The 21,728-nt window shown below is 42.9% G+C and overlaps 2 protein-coding genes across 2 annotated transcripts in view; one reads left to right on the forward strand and one right to left on the reverse strand.

Annotated features, from left to right (window-relative positions):
- Positions 1-17,296, reverse strand: part of TIMP4 (TIMP metallopeptidase inhibitor 4) — a 112,492-nt gene extending 95,196 nt beyond the window's left edge. Inside the window, exon 1 of the mRNA XM_086938960.1 lies at positions 16,928-17,296. Coding sequence (XP_086795086.1) covers positions 16,928-17,057 — 130 coding nt within the window. The 5' untranslated portion in view covers positions 17,058-17,296. The remainder of the gene's footprint in view (positions 1-16,927) is intronic.
- Positions 1-21,728, forward strand: part of SYN2 (synapsin II) — a 1,078,985-nt gene that overhangs the window by 667,818 nt on the left and 389,439 nt on the right. The gene's annotated exons all lie outside the window — the stretch shown is intronic.

The raw sequence follows: 21,728 nt of genomic DNA on the forward strand, positions 1-21,728 counted from the left end.
CCTCAGCTCCTCTATACCCTCTTTCAAGAAATATTGATCGAGTTGCGTATACTGCTCATACAGACGCTCAAGCATGTAGAAGGTTGAGTTCCAACGTGTTACCACCTCCTGGATGAGTGCTTTCACTGGCATTTGACATTGATATAGCATGCTCCTCAGCTGCTTGCGGGCCTTAAAAGAATGCCTGAAATGCTTGCAAATTTTTCGGCAGTTCTCCAATACACTGTACGCTGCACTGCTTTTATTACCCAAGAATTTTTGGACAACCAGGTTTATACAGTGCGCCAAACACGGCACTCTGAAATAGTAACCGTCCCTCATGGCCTTAACTATATTGGAGCCATTGTCCGTGGAAACATAACCAACCTTGCGTTTTAGTGGGGACAGACAGTTAAGGACCTTTGTGTTAAAGACATCCAAAATGTTTTCTGCTGTGTGACGTTTCTCCAAACCAAACATGGCTAGTGTTGCATGTTTCCGAGCACCTTTAAAAACAATGTTAGTGTCAACACCTGAGTTTAGCTTTGCTTTAGCCCCTGAAAAAGAGACCCAGTGTGCAGTGATGCACATGTAATCAGCGCCTGCGCCACTGGTCCACATGTCTGTTGTCAGATGTATAGTGTGAACAGCACTCTTCTGCAAAGCTGCCCCAATCACCTTCAGAACATCTTCATGTAGTGCTGGAACCGCAACTCGGGCAAAATAGAACCGGCTAGGAACCTTCCATTTAGGGCAGAGCGCTGTCACTAATTCTAGAAAACCAACCCCTTCTACAAAAGAAAAAGGGAGAAGGTCCAGAGCTAGCATTTTAGCCAGCTTAGTGTTATACAGACGGGTCATTGGGTGGTTGCGTTCATATTGCGCTTCTGTAAACAACATCTTTTTAATGTTGCCCTGGACCAATGATTTACGGGATGATGATGATCTCTTCGACCCAGTTACGCTCGCTGATGAACTTTTCCGCATTGATGTCTCACTCTCTCCCACACTCTTAGTGTGGCTCCCATGGGGTGTGCTGCTGACATGGGAACTGGGTGTAAGTGAAGTGTTTGAATCGTCTTCTTCTACCTCCTCGTCATCAGCAGATGACAAATCAACGTTTTCATTACGTGCAATTCCGGCTTTCTTGATCGCCTCTAGGTGCGGAAACCATTGGACAGGGTGCCTTCTCTCAAGATGACCTCTCTGGCCTCCGGTACCATAGTTAGAACCAAGCTTACCACGACTAAATCGAAGCTTACAAAGGCTACAAATGGCTACGTTTTCCTTTTTTGGGCAAACACTAAAGAAGTCCCAAACTGGAGACTTGAAATGTCTTCGGGGGCCGGAGGAGGCGGCGATACTGGTGGTGGTGGTCCTGCTGCTAATGACAGATGAAGTGGAGGATGTGGATTGCCGAACTTCAGTACGTTTTGCACTTTCACCACCACGAATTGAGGTCGAGGACGAGGTGGGTACCTTCTTGCGAAGAAATATGGAAGCGGTAGGTTTTGGTGTACTACTTAACTCCAAATCTAATGATTCCATTTCCATTGCCTCCTCGCCGACATCATCATCACGCTCAGCAGCTTCTCGGGATAGGGTCAAAATGTCTCTTTGCTGCATGCCCGGTGGGGCTGCAGTGACCTTTGTGATGACTGGCTCGTCGTCATCGTGAGAGGCTTCATCACCAGCAGTATCTGTCACTTCTTGTTGAGCCTCATCACACTCCATAGGTTTGAGTTTTTGGACGACCTTCCTTTTACGCTTAGGTGCCGGTGTCAGATCATGGTGTGCCTCTGCCTCACTGTCAGACCGCAGTTGTGGTTCCCAAGACAGATCACTTGCACCAGAACGAGGTGGGCTTGAAGAAGATGTAGACACCCCCCTTGATCTTTTCCTTGCTAGGGATGTGGAAGACAATGAATGATCATCAGGAGGAGTGGCTTCCAATGATACCTCAGCTTCAATGTCGATTTCCAAATGTGCCCCTACTTCGGGAGGAACAACTATTGTGGGCACTTGTGAACCTCCATGCACCTTTGCTTGCGCATCTCCTTTTGCTGCCTCTCCTTCCACATGTACTTGGGCGTGTACTTGCACATGGTGTTGTTGCGGCTGTGGTTGTTCAACACTTGTCAGATGAGTTACAACAACCTGTGTTGATTCAGGGACATTGCTGCTACTTTCTTGCGATGAGCCAACATCACTGGTCGATGGTGATTGGAGAAGTACACTGACTGCCTCTGAAGCACTCAAGGGCTTTGACTTAAGTTGGCGTTGTGGTGGAGGCACTGAACCCAATGGAGCAGGGGTGCTGCTCTCAGCTTGGTCCCCAGCAGATCCTGCTGCTGCAGGCGTACTTTTTTTTTTGCTCCCAAAAAAAGTGGCGGGTGGCACACCAGCCTCCTTGGTAACTTGCTTCTTCTGCTCCTTACTAGCAACTTTCTTGCTAGAGGAGCTACGGAGAACTTTCTTTGGGGCCATCTTCTTCAGAGCAGGTCAGACAGCAGGCCGCAGTTGCACGAATTGTAGAGTTGTCTGAGGCCAGACGTGACGTCGCGTGACGTTATGCTGCACACACACACCGCTGCAGGACTTCTTCCTGGCACTGGTGGTTCTCTTGAGTCTTGTGCACCTAAAAAAAATGGAAGACAGAGGAACATCAGTTCAGTTATAGAGCACAAAAAAATCGAAAAACACTGCAAAATCAGCACAATCCCAATCCATCCATGCCCTCCATAATGTTTAAATTCAAGACAACCCACAGAAAGACTAGGCCCATGCAAGACTCACTACCCCTGGGCATAAATAAAGGTTGAAAAGTAGGCAAAATGGTTGGAGGCCTAACAACAAAGCCTGCATTTAAAATGGCCACTTGCCTGCCAGCACATGGCCAGTGCCTGTAGCTGCACTCAAAATGGCCACCGGCCACATGGCATGTCCCTCCCCATGAACAACCCCAAAAATCGAAAAACACTGCAAAATCAGCACAATCCCATTCCATCCATGGCCTCCATGATGTTTAGATTCAAGACAGCCCACAGAAAGACTAGGCCCATGCTAGACTCAAATACCCCTGGTGAAAAGGCCACAAGTACAGGCCCAAAAATCGAAAAACACTGCAAAATCAGCACAATGCCATTCCATCCATGGCCTCCATGATGTTTAAATTCAAGACAGCCCACAGAAAGACTAGGCCCATGCTAGACTCAAATACCCCTGGTGAAAAGGCCACAAGTACAGGCCCAAAAATCGAAAAACACTGCAAAATCAGCACAATCCCATTCCATCCATGGCCTCTCCATGATGTTTAAATTCAAGACAGCCCACAGAAAGACTAGGCCCATGCTAGACTCAAATACCCCTGGTGAAAAGGCCACAAGTACAGGCCCAAAAATCGAAAAACACTGCAAAATCAGCACAATGCCATTCCATCCATGGCCTCCATGATGTTTAAATTCAAGACAGCCCACAGAAAGACTAGGCCCATGCTAGACTCAAATACCCCTGGTGAAAAGGCCACAAGTACAGGCCCAAAAATCGAAAAACACTGCAAAATCAGCACAATCCCATTCCATCCATGGCCTCTCCATGATGTTTAAATTCAAGACAGCCCACAGAAAGACTAGGCCCATGCTAGACTCAAATACCCCTGGTGAAAAGGCCACAAGTACAGGCCCAAAAATCGAAAAACACTGCAAAATCATCACAATCCCATTCAATCCATGGCCTCCATGATGTTTAAATTCAAGACAACCCACAGAAATACTAGGCCCATGCAAGACTCACTACCCCTGGCATAAATAAAGGTTGAAAAGTAGGCAAAATGGTTGGAGGCCTAACAACAAAGCCTGCATTCAAAATGGCCACTTGCCTGCCAGCACATGGCCAGTGCCTGTAGCTGCACTCAAAATGGCCACCAGCCACATGGCATGTCCCTCCCCATGAACACCCCCAAAAATCGAAAAACACTGCAAAATCAGCACAATCCCATTCCATCCATGGCCTCCATGATGTTTAAATTCAAGACAGCCCACAGAAAGACTAGGCCCATGCTAGACTCAAATACCCCTGGTGAAAAGGCCACAAGTACAGGCCCAAAAATCGAAAAACACTGCAAAATCAGCACAATCCCATTCCATCCATGGCCTCTCCATGATGTTTAAATTCAAGACAGCCCACAGAAAGACTAGGCCCATGCTAGACTCAAATACCCCTGGTGAAAAGGCCACAAGTACAGGCCCAAAAATCGAAAAACACTGCAAAATCATCACAATCCCATTCAATCCATGGCCTCCATGATGTTTAAATTCAAGACAACCCACAGAAATACTAGGCCCATGCAAGACTCACTACCCCTGGCATAAATAAAGGTTGAAAAGTAGGCAAAATGGTTGGAGGCCTAACAACAAAGCCTGCATTCAAAATGGCCACTTGCCTGCCAGCACATGGCCAGTGCCTGTAGCTGCACTCAAAATGGCCACCAGCCACATGGCATGTCCCTCCCCATGAACACCCCCAAAAATCGAAAAACACTGCAAAATCAGCACAATCCCATTCCATCCATGGCCTCCATGATGTTTAAATTCAAGACAGCCCACAGAAAGACTAGGCCCATGCTAGACTCAAATACCCCTGGTGAAAAGGCCACAAGTACAGGCCCAAAAATCGAAAAACACTGCAAAATCAGCACAATCCCATTCCATCCATGGCCTCCATGATGTTTAAATTCAAGACAGCCCACAGAAAGACTAGGCCCATGCTAGACTCAAATACCCCTGGTGAAAAGGCCACAAGTACAGGCCCAAAAATCGAAAAACACTGAAAAATCAGCACAATCCCATTCCATCCATGGCCTCTCCATGATGTTTAAATTCAAGACAGCCCACAGAAAGACTAGGCCCATGCTAGACTCAAATACCCCTGGTGAAAAGGCCACAAGTACAGGCCCAAAAATCGAAAAACACTGCAAAATCAGCACAATCCCATTCCATCCATGGCCTCTCCATGATGTTTAAATTCAAGACAGCCCACAGAAAGACTAGGCCCATGGTAGACTCAAATACCCCTGGTGAAAAGGCCACAAGTACAGGCCCAAAAATCGAAAAACACTGCAAAATCATCACAATCCCATTCAATCCATGGCCTCCATGATGTTTAAATTCAAGACAACCCACAGAAATACTAGGCCCATGCAAGACTCACTACCCCTGGCATAAATAAAGGTTGAAAAGTAGGCAAAATGGTTGGAGGCCTAACAACAAAGCCTGCATTCAAAATGGCCACTTGCCTGCCAGCACATGGCCAGTGCCTGTAGCTGCACTCAAAATGGCCACCAGCCACATGGCATGTCCTTCCCCATGAACACCCCCAAAAATCGAAAAACACTGCAAAATCAGCACAATCCCATTCCATCCATGGCCTCCATGATGTTTAAATTCAAGACAGCCCACAGAAAGACTAGGCCCATGCTAGACTCAAATACCCCTGGTCAAGGCCCCAACAACAGGTCAAAAATCGAAAAACACAAAATTTTACAAAAAAAAAAAATCGAAAAACACAGAAAAATCAGCACAATCCCAATTCATCTATGGTCTCCATGATGTTTAAGTTCAAGACAACCCACAGAAAGAATCAGTCCACCCACCACTGAGTACCCCTGGGAAAAGGCCCCAAAACAGCCCAAAAATCGAAAATCCCAAAATTTTAGTTGCAGCAACTGTAATGCCCCAAACAAACTTACTTGTAAAATTTCTAATCCAACAGTGATCCAAAGAAAGTCAAAAAGGCCTCAAATCCAAAGATCCAGCAGCATCCACAAAAGGTAATCCTTCCAGGTCCACATCCGAATGAAAAGTGACCAGGAGATGGACAAAGCACTGGGAGGAGCCTGCTGAACAGGAACAGGAAGTTGAAGACTATGGGGCACTTCCTTCCTCCCACCCCCCTGCCCCCCTCCCCAAAATGGACTCCTCGCTAAAAAAGTGCAGGCAAATGTCAAACTAAGGAGTTATTCACATAAAAATCATCATTTCTAGAAGGTTTATGCTGCTTGCTGGTGGATTTCTTGTGCAGAATTGCAAATTTATATTTTCGCGCGCCGCATCTCAAATCTCGCAATTGCGAAGTACCGCGAGACGTGATCTCGTCGTACTCGCGTTGACAAACTATCGCTGGCAAGCCGCGATGACGTAATCGCGCTCGCCAATTCCCGCGGGATCACACAGCAAGATCCAAAATGGCGCAGCACTCGCAAACTATCGAAAAAAACAACTCGGCAAACGATGATAAACGCCGCGCGCCGCAAAAATTGTATCACCAACGCCGCGCGCCGCCAAAAAAATCCGCTGCGTGCGAATTTGCGGATTTTGCGGGAAATCCGCAAATCTCGCGGATTGCGGATTTCCCGAAAATCCGCAAAATCCGCGAGCGGAACGGATTTTCCGCCCACGCTTACGTACAACCCCCCCTTTACTGACCTAGACCGGTCAGAGGCACGGCAGGAGGTCATCGCCTGACCTTAAGATGGCCGCCGGACTGCCCGGTCTGCACCCAGTTTGGACTGAGTTCCTGAGGCGCAATCCATCACCCGCGCATTGAGTACCCACGGGGAAGTGGGGTGTGGACGACGCTTGCCAGGAAGTGACTACTGAGGGGGACGCTACACTTGATTTTCTGAGCTGGGGAACCGCACAGACAACAGACAGTGCACTACACTGGACCATCAGGTGGCACCAGCTCTATGCAGCACAATGGGGAATCCAAAGTTCTCACAGACGGCGACGGGACAGAAACTACACCGGAAAACCTACCAAATACCCACGGCTCATCAAGACACCAGCGACCCACTCGGAACCATAGTGGTCCTTTACCACGTTGTGCTACTACTATTGGACATCGACCAGTCCTCAAACATATGCCCTATCCGGCTCACCCATCAAGACATTGTATCTGCGAACTTGCCGCCGACCGTTGAGACCTTGCAGTTTGGCCGATGCCCGGTGGAGCTACCTTGATAGCTATAGAGGAGATGGCTTTGGGCTTCCCCTCTCTGCCGTCACCTACCCAGCCAGACTTTGGACAGACTTTCCTTCGTCTCTCCGCTGTATCTCCCTCCTACCCATCTACCTTACTCCCCTACCCTTCTACACACTTTTATCTCGTCTTCTATTCTCTTTAAATGTTTTCTTGCAACAAATGTAACTTGAACTGATGTAACCTTGTAACATTGTGGAACCTCATGTAAAGCGTTCTGATACCTCCGGGTCTAGCCAGCACTATATAAAACTCTTAAAATAAAAAAATAAAATAAAATAAAAAATAAATAGTAACCAACCACAAGTTTGAGGTTTAAGAAATTAATTTATTTAATAGCCTAGAGCAAAAAAGGCTCTATATCTTTCATTTCATATCCCAAATTAGTCTATTGTTGATAAAAAAAATTAGAGGGCAAGCATAACGGTTGTAGTATGCGTGCCAAAAATGGAATTGAATTTTCAATCCCTTCCTGAGTTGTAATCTGGATTGCCGTCCTATTCAATGGATCTGAGGCAGAAAGTACAGTCCTGCACAGAGAGAAGACCAGAGGTCTTCGCAATGTGCTGGGATGCCCTCCTGGAAGAGGCGAAGTCTTCGTTCGCCATAGACTCACCGCCCTAATGCACATTTTCCCTCTCTACCATAAGCCCTGCATTGCTCAGCATCCCCCGTAGTGCTCCCATGCTGCATACAGCACAATGCTCCTTCCCACCTACTGATACCGGTCTCAACCGCCCTGTTCTATGACATATGGTCTTCTAAGCTGTTCCCCTTCATCCACTGATATCTAGTTGCAACACATGCTGCCGCGGAACCCCCACTTCCCTTACTTTATCTTAAATGGCCCTCCAAAAGTTTAATAAGCTGCTTACTTTACTTATCTGACATATTGTATGCTTTACTATGCATTGTTGTTTACACTACTATGCAAATGATTTAATAACCTTGCCCTTACATACTCTACAGTAATCACAGCAGCAGTTAACTCTCATGTCTTTCTGAGAACAGTTTTCAAAATGGGTACTCGCTGTGCTCGTTCCCTACCATTAGAACCTGGTCTCTCAGTCCTCGTCCAATTCATTAAAAAGTGAGATAATGCTATCTCACTTTGTAATGAATGGGATGAGGAGACAATGGGACCGTGAATAATGAAGATTACCGGTAAGTAATAGGGCATTACCCGTCAACCACATGTTTTAGCCAATATGTGTTCCTCAGCTTCGGAGCTTTATGAACCAATAGTTGTCCCAACTTTACTTCTGTGATTTAAAAACTGGAAAACAGATCGAATTAGATTTTGATATAAGGTGGACACAATCCTCTGAAGAGATAATAAATTAATTCAAATGCAACAGGAAAAACAATGTTAAACAAGCTTTTTTTTAAATTTTGCATATTACCCTTTCACAATAAAGTGTTACATATACTAAGAACATCATAGTATTAAACACTATCATAAAAAACAATAAATTCAAAAACATCAGTAAACAATATGTAACTTGGCTAATATAAATCGATCATATATTCTCCTCAGACACAGAGATCTTATTGTTGTAAAAAAAAAATCCCATTCTCCATTAGAAGTGCCGCCTTCCCCGAACTGCAGATAGAACCCTCTGTAGAGCAGCCGGCTTAGATGTTAGCTACCCAAATCAATGACATATGGGTAGCTAATGCCTTCTGTTTGTGTAAAATTCATTTCAAGGCCGACATGACAGGATGCAGAACTTTGTGAGAGGGGTTTGCTTGGTGCTATTGGCTACATTATTGAAAATGACTAATCTTTCCGAAATGCATGTTCTCGCCCAAAACAGGCTAATCCTTTCCATCACTTTTCAAAATCCAAATCATTCTAACAGGCTTAAATTTCCAGCGCTATTCTTGCACGCCTAAAAAGAATCTGACTCGACGACTGCAGACTTTTCATCTTTGCTGCTGTCCAGTGTAGCCTGAAATAAAAGTTTTGCTGAATTAACCTTCTGGCATGTCCATCTGAAGTCTCAGAATCAAACTTTAAAACATGTCCTAATATCGTTCGAAGATACTAGTATTGAAAATAGCAATTTGTATAGCACTTCCCCAACATGTGCATTGGGTATACCTTTAATCCATATCTAAGAATAAGCGACCACCTTCTTTTTACTCTTTTAAATGACAACTAAGCGTAATTGTTTTTTTTATTAAATTGTACCACGGAGGCACTAAAAGCTGCCAAATTCGTAAAAGAAGCAATTGGTCTCTTTGGCATGATGACTAAAAGGAAAGGTAGCATACTGATAGCAAAATAAGTTTAAGATCAAGAAAGTAGATGAATGTCAGGTCTCCGAGCAGCTATATTAAGTGCAGCGTGCTAAATCAGCACTTCGGTCAGAAACTTCTTGGATACTTTTTAATCCACTCAAGTGACTTGTGTGCTGCTCCAGTAACTCCTACCATTTCCTGCTTTCTGGGGTTGTGTAGTCAAGTTTGATTTCAATCTCAAATGTGGCTGTGACAAAAAATACAAACAGCTTTTTGAATCAGGTAGACGTGATTATAGGCAACAGGCTGATATGGTGTGGGGTGATGTGCACACATATACTGTGCCAAGCACATAGGGCCCAATTTAGAGTTTGACAGACAGGTATTCTATCGCAAGCATGATGGCTTACCCGTCCGCCTTATTACAAGTTCTTTAGGCTATTTAATACATGTCCTTCTTATTACAAGTTCAGTAGAATATAATACCCATCCGCCTTATTACAAGTGCATCAGGATATAACACTCATTCCCCAAAATAAAAATCAGGTTGATAGACCTTAGACCATCCCTCTTCTGAGCAAAAGGCAGAGCAGTCAGAAGCATAGGATGATCTTAGGCTCGTACTGGTTACTAGCGACCAATGTCGCTGATCGAGGCAATGAGCTGTAGTAACTTGAGCAGTTATTGACCACACTGAGCGTATAAACTAGAGTTATTTTCACACTCTAGCCCTATCGCTCAGAAAACTCCATGCAACACTTTTCAATTTATTTTGTAGCGGGACTTAAGTTGTGTGTCTAATGGAATCTTGGCACAATTGCAGATGATATTGATCCACACCTGATTTTCTTTGCCTATAACAGTCGGTTAAATGAGTCCGTACCAGTACTAAACTCCCACAACACCAGAAGAGGAGTCATAGAATACACAACATGTTCTTGGGCAAACTTTCATCAATGTCTCCAACTAGGTTGCATCATTAATATCAACTTGGGACCAACTTTTCAACCTCCCTATGGTGGAGATACCTTTCCAATTTACACTCATGGATGTACCTCTTAGTTCACGTCTCTCATTGAGGTAATCCCTTCCCCCTGCTCCGCCCGCCCTAATGTGTAAGGCACAATATATTACTTTAATCGTCAATTAGTTTCTTAAAAATAACCATTAATTGACTAGTCGAATGAAAAAACTTGAAGTTACCAAATATGCGTCTCTCTCTGCCTGCACTTTTGAACCTTCGCCCCCCTCCCCACCAAATCCTTCTCCCCCCTGAAAGTGACAGCCTGAAAGTGAACCCCTCTCCGCCCTCTGGGCCTGTCTGGAAGTCTGTGGCTTTCTCCCCATTCCTCAAGCTGTGTCCTCTCTATGGGTGTTTTGAAAAAGACAGGCTGAGGCCACAAAAGCCCCCTGACAAGAAAAGACAAAGTGTCACACTACTAATCACCGAGACAAAAGTCACAGAGAAAAAGTGCCGGGCTCAAACTTAATTAATTTCTCTGCTTGTTTCTTCTGGGGGATCCAACTTGAATGCTGAGCTTTCAAAGTGACCGCACACAGTCAAGCCAGTGGTTGAAGTGAGTTGTGTTAGTTTAACCCTTTATTTCACAGATGACCTCAAGATAAGGGTAATAACGTTTAAACATAATATGCAGACTAAAAGGCAATCCACGTTGAATGATGCTTGATTTGTTGCATTCATCGTTAGCATGTGCTGTATATTTTATCACATGTTCTGCACTTGGATTGTCATTATGTCGTCATCTCACAATTTCGGTAGCACCATTAGTGTATTCTAGTATTAGCTCTGGAGTTAGTACCAAAGCTATAAGTGCCTAAATAGGAGTTGCTCGTGATTGTGGGAAGTATTGCTGCACTAGGTGCAGGCTGGTACAGTTACGTTTAGTAATTACCTGGAGGTACCACCTCCCCGTTCCAAGTTCTGCAACTTGGAATAGGGACTAACTAAATAATATCACATTTTCCATATTCCAAGTTGCGCAACTCGGATTGTGCGGTATGTTTCCCACACAAATTCTACCAAGAGAAATTGTCGGAGGCAAAAAAGTACAGTCTTACACAACAAGGTGTAATGCATGCTCAGTGGCACATGCCTGGTTGTGTAAGAATATGGACTGCTGGCCAAGCTGAAATGAGAGCCTTTTAATTCCTTTTACACAGCTTTGTACAATGATATGCAAGTGCCCATCTGGCCAACTGCATAATGGCACCCACGCTAGGAGATTGGTAACATTACTGGAATAGATCTTGCTCTAAAATAGGTCCCTCCAGAGAAGAATCAGTTCGAAGTACAAGGGTTCATTTGATTGTACCATTATTTTGTCCAAAAGGCACAGTTTTAAAACCAAGATAAGTATGAAAGTTTGACTTTTCAGAGTAAAGTTATAATGCATTTGAAGACAGCCGAATGTGCCCGTTGCGTAGCAACATTGAGGGAGTTGCACTCTCTACTGGTTACATTAAAATACAACGAATGTTGCTGAATATCCTGTGAGGCAAAATCAAAAATTTGACCGAAATTGAAAAGTGCACATAAGTATCTTAAGGATACATGTTGTTACAGTTGCAAACCCACAAGACTTGACTCCTAAGAATTATTTTTCAGTCTACCAATATTCATGATGTGAATGCACTTTTTTATGTGTATTGATTTGCAGGAAAGTTAATTTCCTTCTGTAAACGATATTTAGGTATGTTAAGGGTTTATGTATGTAGTACTTGAGTGGTTTGACTACATTATTTGTTGTGACCTTCAAACTTTATCAACGAACTTGCTGGACAGCGGAGATAAGTTCATCCAATCAGAATGCTTAAAACGTGGGGACCTAGGGTTGTTGTCTCCCTCCAAAGTTTCGTTGGAGCTTGGAGCAGAGGAATGAAGTAGCTGGTGATTGTGTGTTCTCGGGTGGGTTAGATCAGTGGGTCAAACCCATATTATTTTCTTCTATGGGTGCTAACAGCTGGTGGTTGCCCTTCTCTACATTATGGAACCTCACGTTGTGCTAAATCATATAATTGTGAGATGTGCATTTATCATCCGCAACATTGTTCCATAGAGGGCAATAATGCCTGATTAATAGTCATATGTACAACCCTTGTAGTGTTTGTGAAAATAAGCATAGTTCGACTCTTATAAATTTTCGATACTGCACACAATTGTACATAAGCATTGTACACATTTGGCCTCTAAGCAATAACAGTAATTTTAAATGACTGCATTACTGGTACTTCAAATATGGTATGTGCATTTTTATAGCACACAACTCACTCTGGAGGGTATTATGTCTATCTGATTAGGGAATATATTTACACACACACACACACATATATATATGTGTGTGTGTATATATTTGTATATATATATATGTGTGTGTGTAAATGTGTGTGTATATATATATATATATATATATATATATATATATATACACATTGAAAATAAATGTGGCCCATTGGAATGTTATTTGGAACAATTTTACTAATAAACGCCCACTGTCAGATCAATTACTATACCCCAGTGGTTAAATTCCATCCTTTACCATAGTGCACCCCCAAATAATTTGAGAATTCACTGCTTACTTTCCCATGGGTTACATGTTACAATTATAGCATAGAGGAAAACTACTCAACCCACACTTAAAAGGCTAATTTCTGCTGCAGGAATTTAACCACCTATGATATTGTTCCACAAAAATGTCGTTTTTTTGTTTTTTACATCTTTCACAAATCGAATAACATGACATAAGTCATACATTCAGCTCCATCAGTAGTAATACGCTGTTTATTACCATTGCTCAGGGAAGGCCATCAGATCACATGACACTGTATTTAAGTACTCTTGTTTATGTTTGTGGTTTGGGAAAGTAACAACTGATTAGGTTCACAGTAAGAAAAATGCACCTTGATGGTCAAATCTAGAAACATCATGTGAAGCATATGATGCTTTTAACAGTCAAACATCTTTAAATGAAGTGATATATGTTGATGCTCGATTAGTGTATTCTAGTATTAGCTCTGGACTTAGCACCAAAGCCTTAAGTGCCTAAATATGAGTTGCTCGTGATTTTGGGAAGTATTGCTGCACTAGGTGCAGGCTGGTACAGTTAAGTTTAGTAATTACATGGTGGTACCACCTCCCAGTTCCAAGTTCTGCAACTTGGAATAGGGACTAACTTGGAATAGGGACTAACTGAATAATATCACAATTTCCATATTCCAAGTTGCGCAACTCGGATTGTGGGGACCTAGGGTTGTTGTTTCCGTACATTGTAAGTCCTCCAAAGTTTTGTTGGAGCTTGGAGCAGGGGAATGAAGTAGCTGGCGATTGTGTGTTCTTGGGTGGGTTAGATCAGTGGGTCAAACCCATATTATTTTCTTCTATGGGTGCTAACAGCTGGTGGTTGCCCTTCTCTACATTATGGAACCTCACGTTGTGCTAAATCATATAATTGTGAGATGTGCATTTATCATCCGCAACATTGTTCCATCGAGGGCAATAATGCCTGATTAATAGTCATATGTACAACCCTTGTAGTGTTTGTGAAAATAAGCATAGTTCGACTCTTATAGATTTTCGATACTGCACACAATTGTACATAAGCATTGTACACATTTGGCCTCTAAGCAATTAACAGTAGTTTTAAATGACTGCATTACTGGTACTTCAAATATGGTATGTGCATTTTTATAGCACACAACTCACTCTGGAGGGTATTATGTCTATCTGATTAGGGAATATATTTACACACACACACACACATATATATATGTGTGTGTGTATATATTTGTATATGTATGTGTGCGTGTAAATGTGTGTATGTGTATATATATATATATATATATATATATATATATATATATATATATATATATATATATATATATATATATATATATATACATTGAAAGTAAATGTGGCCCATTGGAATGTTATTTGGAGCAATTTTACTAACAAAAACGCCCACTGTCAGATCAATTACTATACCCCAGTGGTTAAATTCCATCCTTTACCATAGTGCTCCCCCAAATAATTTGAGAATTCACTGCTTACTTTCCCATGGGTTACATGTTACAATTATAGCATAGAGGAAAACTACTCAACCCACACTTAAAAGGCTAATTTCTGCTGCAGGAATTTAACCACCTATGATATTGTTCCACAAAAATGTTGTTTTTTGTTTTTTACATCTTTCACAAATCGAATAACATGACATAAGTCATACATGCAGCTCCATCAGTAGTAATACGCTGTTTATTACCATTGCTCAGGGAAGGCCATCAGATCACATGAAGGCTGGATTTAAGTCCTCTTGTTTATGTTTGTGGTTTGGGAAAGTAACAACTGATTAGGTTCACAGTAAGAAAAATACACCTTGATGGTCAAATCTAGAAACATCATGTGAAGCATATGATGCCTTTATATGTTGATGCTCGACGCACACCGCTATGCTATAGTGATGTACATCAGAATATCCTAATTAGGAATAGGATCTAAAAAAACTAGGATTGGAAATATCATTCACAAAAATATGGCCCATTGGTTGTATATTGTCTATTATTAACTCGAATGTTGTGTTATTTTTGTACATTTTATTAGGACACGGTATTTATGTCAAACAATATTCTGACAATGGTAATCTGGTACCACACCGTGCAGTAATCTTGACATATATTTTCAGAACCCTGCAAAACATCTCGCACTGAGCACAGATAAGAACATGCTCTCCACAGAGATGGGATGGGGTGACCTAAATGAGCGCTTAACACACAGCCTGCTTCTAACCAATTCAGCGGTGGTCACCAGGGAAGGCCGGGGCTTGTCGGGTCCACAAAGAGTTCCTGCCGCTGCATTAAGAGCAGCGCATCAGTATGCAGCAGGCATGGGCTGCGCCTTAGACATGCAAATTCTGGGGCATTTTGGAAACTCGTGTTCTACAATTACTGTTCACACTGGGTGGATTATAACCAGGCAGAGCAGGAGCAGCCGCATCCAAAGGACCGGCTCAATGTCACTTTATCCTTTTCTCCTCTATTGTCTCATTGGGAGAATTTCATTCCTGAGAATTAATCTTTCTATCTATCTATCTATCTATCTATCTATCTATCTATCGAATTAATATATCTATCTCTGAAATTAATCAATCTGTCTGTCTGTCTATCGATTCCTGAAATATCTATCTGTCTATTGATCTATGTATCTGTTGATTTCTGAAATATCTATCTCTAAAATCAAGCTATCTATATCTATCTGTCTAGCTATTTATTCTTGAATCCTATCTATCTATCTATCTATCTATCTATCTATCTATCTATCTATCTGTTAATTCCCGAATCTATCTATCTATCTATCTATCTATCTATCTATCTATCTGTCTGTCTGTTAATTCCCGAATCTATCTATCTATCTATCTATCTATCTATCATTCTAGCGTTCTATTGTTCTGTCGTTCTTTCTACAATTCTATGTCTGCCTCTGCATTTCTATCATTATAATTATATGTCGATCTCTCGTTTATCGGTCTGTTTACTGATAGTGCTTACTGCTTTGGAAGCACAGACAGCAGCAATACAGCACTTGTGATGAAGTGTGTGTATGTGTTTTAATCGATAAAATGGCGGCCTCTGCTGTATCAATGAAGAGGCCTCATAGTAAACCACGTCAGACGCATCACCCACCCAAATATGCAGATTAAACGAATCTACGTCACAAGCCTGTCCTGTGAATAAAGAGTTATATTCAAACTACAACATGGCACAATATCACCAAACACAACGCGTTCGCGACCCTCCAGGGCCAAAATAACTCCACATCTGTCATGAACAGGCACTGTTAACAGAGATTAGTTAGAGGGAAAAGTTGAGCGGTACACCCAGGACTAACAAGATTACTTCAGAGGCCGACCCAGAGTAATTGGATGATCATCCAACTCATTAGAGGTCATTTTCACGTCATGTTAGAAAAGAATAAACACTTCAAAATGTTTTTTTTTTTTACAATTTCTTTCATTTTTCCGCCTTTTTATCTGCCTTGCAATCGAACTGCCGGATTATTTCTATCACAGTTTTTTGTTTGTTTCCCTGTGAGTTTGGCATCATGTGCTGTACAAATGACGGTTTATTTTCCTGTTGACACGAGTTTGCATCGACCGCACAATTTTAATTGCAGAACAGGGGGCTACAGTATTACAGCAGCCACTGCAGAGAGTCAGCACTCGCAACCAGCCAACAGAACTTTTTTTTATTTTTTTTTTACCACAACACGCAAATATTTCCAACAAGTTAGAACATTAGGACAGGAAAAAGATGCAAAAAGTGAGATGCTTATGGGCGACCAAGTCACTAAAAAAAGACCTGCAAATGCCTAAAAGGTGTGTGGAGTCTTAGCCAATATTTGCAGCTATCTCTGGCTTTTAGTTTCCAAAAACGCACAATTCAAGTAGCAAGATTTAAGTATCATTCAATGCCACTCAAGGGTCGCCCCTCAAACAAAGCACTGAGCAGGCAGCAGGAGAGATGCATTCACGAGAAGGGCATGGTGCTTGGAAAACCTGCTGCTTCAAGTCTGTTTATCTGGGGACGCCCTGTGGTAGTTATTCGAGATGTTTTGGACCCGAGGGCCGCAGCGAGCAAAAAGTAAAGTGCGACTCACCTATCGCCGCGTCGCAGATGAGTTGTTGTGGGTGCGAAGCGGCACAGCTGCAGGCGTCTGCCCGCTCCGGGTGTCTGAAGGTCAGAAGCAGCAGCACTGAAAACAGACAGCGACTGACGGCAGACTCCATGCTGACTTACAACGCACAGCTGACCGTCTGGTAGAAGCAGTCCGGTCCCCTCTCCCTGGGCTCGAAGATTGAAACTTGCTGCTCGCCGTCCCCTTCCCTGCCTTCGCTTCTTTTCCCCCAAGCACACCAGAGACGCCGCGCGAGCTCGCCAGGGCTCCGTTTGAGTGCAAGCTTATGCTATCTGACTTCCAACTCTCCTCAAATGGGACCCTCTTTTTATGTCTGAGAGCCTGGCTGCTAACCCCGCCTTCCTGATGAAAAAAGCAGAGCACTGCTGAAAATATTGTATGACAGTTTTATTGTATTAAACTTTCCTGCTCTGATCTGAATGCTGGAGTTGTGACTCAGTGTGACTATTAATAACCCTAACCCTTAATTTTAGAAAAATTCAGATTTACAGCCTCTTATTTCAGGGTCTGGCTCGGTGTGTAGAGTAAAATTGGGGACATGTTTGTATAGATTAACTGTTCCAGTTGGAATTAATGGTCCATTTACTTTTTCGCCCAAGCAGAAAGGTGAACATATAAACTTTAAAACATAAACTGAATGTTTTATTGCTGTAACCAGTGCTTTAAATTGGAAATATAGAAGTGCAGTACTCTCTGTTTAGAGCACATTTTTGCTCCTTAGAAGTGTGGGTACTCTCCCATTAAATGCATTGTAATAGTGCTGAAAAGTGCATGCACCCTCCCTCTGGAATGATAGAAGGGCAGGTACTCCGTTTTGGACAGCACCGGCCCATTTCAAGCACTGTAACACACAGCAAAAACATTACACTTCATACATTGTATATAATCAGACAACAAACAACATTAATTTGCTATGACCAGTTAAAAGGCTTTTTCAAAAATAGTGGTAGTTTGCTTTGAGGTCTCAGCTACAGGAAGCTTTAGCTGTCTATTGGCAGACCTATTGTTTCCAATACATTACATATGAGCTTTGGATCTGTCCCTGACACAAGACTTGATGGCTTTGCTGTCTATCTCATTGTCTGTCGGTTGTTCATTCAATGGTTTTCTTCCTTATTGTTGTGTTTGTCCTGTACAGGAATATTTCAGTCTCCACGTTCCCTGATTGGATGAGCTGAATCCTTCCATTGCAAACTTCAGGGGATTTTTTTATATTCAGTATCTCACACTCCATGGGAATGCATGTGCTTCCTCTTTCTTTCTCGACCCCTATTTTTTTCCTAGTGCCTCCCCGACGCTTTCTCTTTTCATTCAAGTCTCCTGCCCATTTCACTCCCCATCCTGCTCCCTGTGTTAATTTTTTAAAAATTATTATTATTTATTTTAATAAGTGCCTTGAAGCTAAAAAAAGAGCTGCTAGGCTGCTCACTTCAGTTGTTGCACTTTGCACACAGTTGTTATTAACTCTTTTTTAATTTTTAACATACTGGCATCTGCCATGTTAGAATAGTAAATTAAATATGAATGCCATGCATCAAGAAACATGCCTGCACATCAGCGTCCATCTTGGAATTGTTTTTTAATAGAAAATCCCACCATAAATATAAAAGGGGCCTTCCAGATTAGGTCCACCAAATCCCAGCCACTGGTGCCCACAAACCATGGAAAGCTGAAGTCCTTTAAGCTAGATCCCTGGATCCTTACTGATAACTTCATCAAATTAAACACCTCCACATAAGACATTGTTCCTGTTTTCAATAAGCAGTGTGAAGTGTTAGTTCTGTGAAAAGTCACGTTGGCGACTTACACAGGCGGCAAAGTCTTGGCACGAAAGGCTCTTTCAAGTTTGCAAGGAGCCCCAAAACTTCAAAGGAGCTCAACTGACCCCCACCAAGGGCCCAGGACCTGAGCGGCACTACTTGTGGGCCAGGAACTCACTTTAGCAGAGACACGCAGGGCACAGGTAGGACCACTTGTAGGTCCCCTGAGCAGGTCAGCTGGGCAGTTGCAGGGAGCCTCTGGAGCCTGTTATGTCCCTTTAGCTAGAGACAGTAGGCCAGATGGCTGACCCTTGCAGGCACTTCAGCCTGGGATGAAGGGCCCAGGTCTAATCTTCCTTCTCTGCCAGCCGGGCAGCAGTCACCAGAGTAGCAGGGCCGCTGAGAGGCTGTCTTCTGGCAGCAAAGCAGCACGCCAATCCTTCTTCAGTAGTATCCACAGGTCCATCAGTGTACTGAAGAGTTAGGGTCTGATGTCCATGAGGTCGAATATTTATACCTGATGGATTCTTTTAAGTGGTAGACGCTTCTAGAGGTTTCCCCTTTAAGTGCACAGGTTTCCTGCCGCCCCACCCTGGCTCTCGACTAACTACATGCATTCCTTTGTGTGATGGCAGGACACAGCATATACAGGTGTAAGTAGGGCTAAGCCTAACTCTGGCCTCCCATCATGCCAGTGATGGCTCATCCATGCACACTTAAGGTGTCGTTTGTGTGCGACTGTCTAGGAGGAATACACCAAGTCTAACAGCAAACCACATCCAGTCCTGTGACCCTGAGACGGCCTGGAGGCACTAAATTGCTAAGGCAGGAAAATTTAAACTTTCTAAAAGTAGCATTTTAAAACTCATACAAAAAATCCGATCTTTCAAGCCTAGCAATAGTGAAAACTGAATTTAAGAGTTTTTAACTATCAGGACATAACAAAAACGAAAATTACATGCTGTATGTTTTAAATACATGGCACCCTTCCCTCTGGGCTGTCCAGGGCCTACCCTAGGGGTGATGTATATGTATTAAAAAGGAAGGTTTGGGCCTGGCATAAGATTTATCTTGCCAGGTCAAAATATCAGTTGAAAACTGCATACACAATCCACAATGGCAGGCCTGAAAAAGGTTTGTAAGGCTACTTAAGTGGGTGGCACAAAAATGTCTGCAGTCTCACTAGTAGCATTTAATTTACAGGCCCTGGGTACATGTAGTACCACTTTACTAGGGACATAAAGGTAACTTAAATGTGCTGATTAGGTGAAAGCCAATTTGTCAATGTTTGGAGGAGAGAGCACAAGTACTGTAGCACTAGTAAAGTGCTCAGAGTCCTGCTGGTAACAAAAACAGGTTCAAAAAGCAGCACAGTGAAGGCAAAACGTTTTGGGAATGACCCTGACGAAAGGGGTTTGTCCAGCAATGTCACAGACAGTGTTTTTGCTGGTCTGCATATTAGCATTCATTATGTAAAGTAAAACAATCATTGCACTATGGCCTCATTACTACATTGAGAGTTTGCACATATGCTTCAAAATCACTTTCTAATTTCTGATGTATCAACCTTGAAAAGCAATTAGAGAGCAGCCCTGTGTTCACAGAAAAACAAAACTGCAGAATGAAAAGCAGAACAAGGTTGAAGCCAAAGAAGTGTAACATCTGATATGTTTAAACAATAATTTATTTCCCCTTTTAGTTTGGTAGATCGAAGTACAGCACACCTGTTGACAACATGCAAATAGATTTTGCTGGTTGTTCTCAACGTGGGAAAGAAAAGAGGATTATTTTTTCAATGCTGTGATTTCCTGCATAATCTGAATTTCTCAAAGAACTTAAACTTTTTTGAAATACATCTTTGAATGCATCAATGCATGTGAGGCAAAGTTTGAAAGGTCATGCCATAGGTACCAAAGCCAGGCAAGCCACAGGTAACATCTGCTATGTCTGGACCTCCTAGCTGTTGTCCACAACTACTAAAGAGTTACGTATCATAGGCAGACAGGAGTATGTGCAAACAGGCATGTAAGAAATTGGGTTACTGTTTGATTGTGGTGTGAGGCCTGGTCAAGCAGCAACCAAAATCCTTGTCAGGGTGTAGCACAAGCCAACCCTAAATTAACCTGTGCTCAAACACCTGGTATCTTGGCACAGAGTAGCCAGGCTTAACTTAGAGGCAATATGTAGAGTATTTGTGCTAGACGGCAAACAGTAATACAGTGAGGACACCTCACAAAAAGGATCCTAACACAAGTTAGACAAATAGAGTAACTTTACATATATAAAACAAGCCCAAAATAACAAAAATCCAATCAGTAGAACAGGAGATATGCATGTTTAAGGATTTTAGCGAAAATAATACCAAAAAAGGCCTTCCGTGGATAACTGGTTGCGCCAGATCAGGAAAAAAGTCACAAGTTCAGGTCAACCGCAATCAAATGTGGGCTGGCTACAGGGACACAGTTAGGCCCACTCAACAGAGTACCTCAAATCTTGGTTTGTGAAGGGTTTCAAGGAACTGCATCCAAGATGCATCGCCCAGCCAAATCGATGCATCAGTTCCGAGATGCAGTGAGGCTGCTATGCAGGGTCCTGTGTTGTCGTCAAGGATCGAGTCGACGAGGGCTTATGATGCAAAGTCTGGCTACGAGGATGTGTGCACAGTCGGGGCATGCTTCGGTTCAGAGGCTGAGATGCAGAGTTCATTGTTGAGTCTGCAGATGATGAGGAATGGGAGGGTCTGCACTGCGGATGCATTGCACATTGGTGGCTCCGAAGAGGTTGTGGATTGCAGCAGTGATACAGGTCTTTGTGACAAGGCCAACCCATGCAGCAGTGTTGGTTCTGCTCAGCTTTACACAGTGAAGCAGAAGAGATGCATTGGTTCTGCTGGATTCGCAGAGGTTGGCAGAGCACCTTAAACCCTCTTCCAAGGATCTAGAACTGGGGTGGCACCACTTGGCAGGGCAGAATCTATGATGGCAGAGCCAGAGGTATGTGCA

This window comes from Lissotriton vulgaris, chromosome 9 (genome assembly GCF_964263255.1).
Source record: "Lissotriton vulgaris chromosome 9, aLisVul1.2, whole genome shotgun sequence".
NCBI classification, from domain to species: Eukaryota; Metazoa; Chordata; class Amphibia; order Caudata; family Salamandridae; genus Lissotriton; species Lissotriton vulgaris.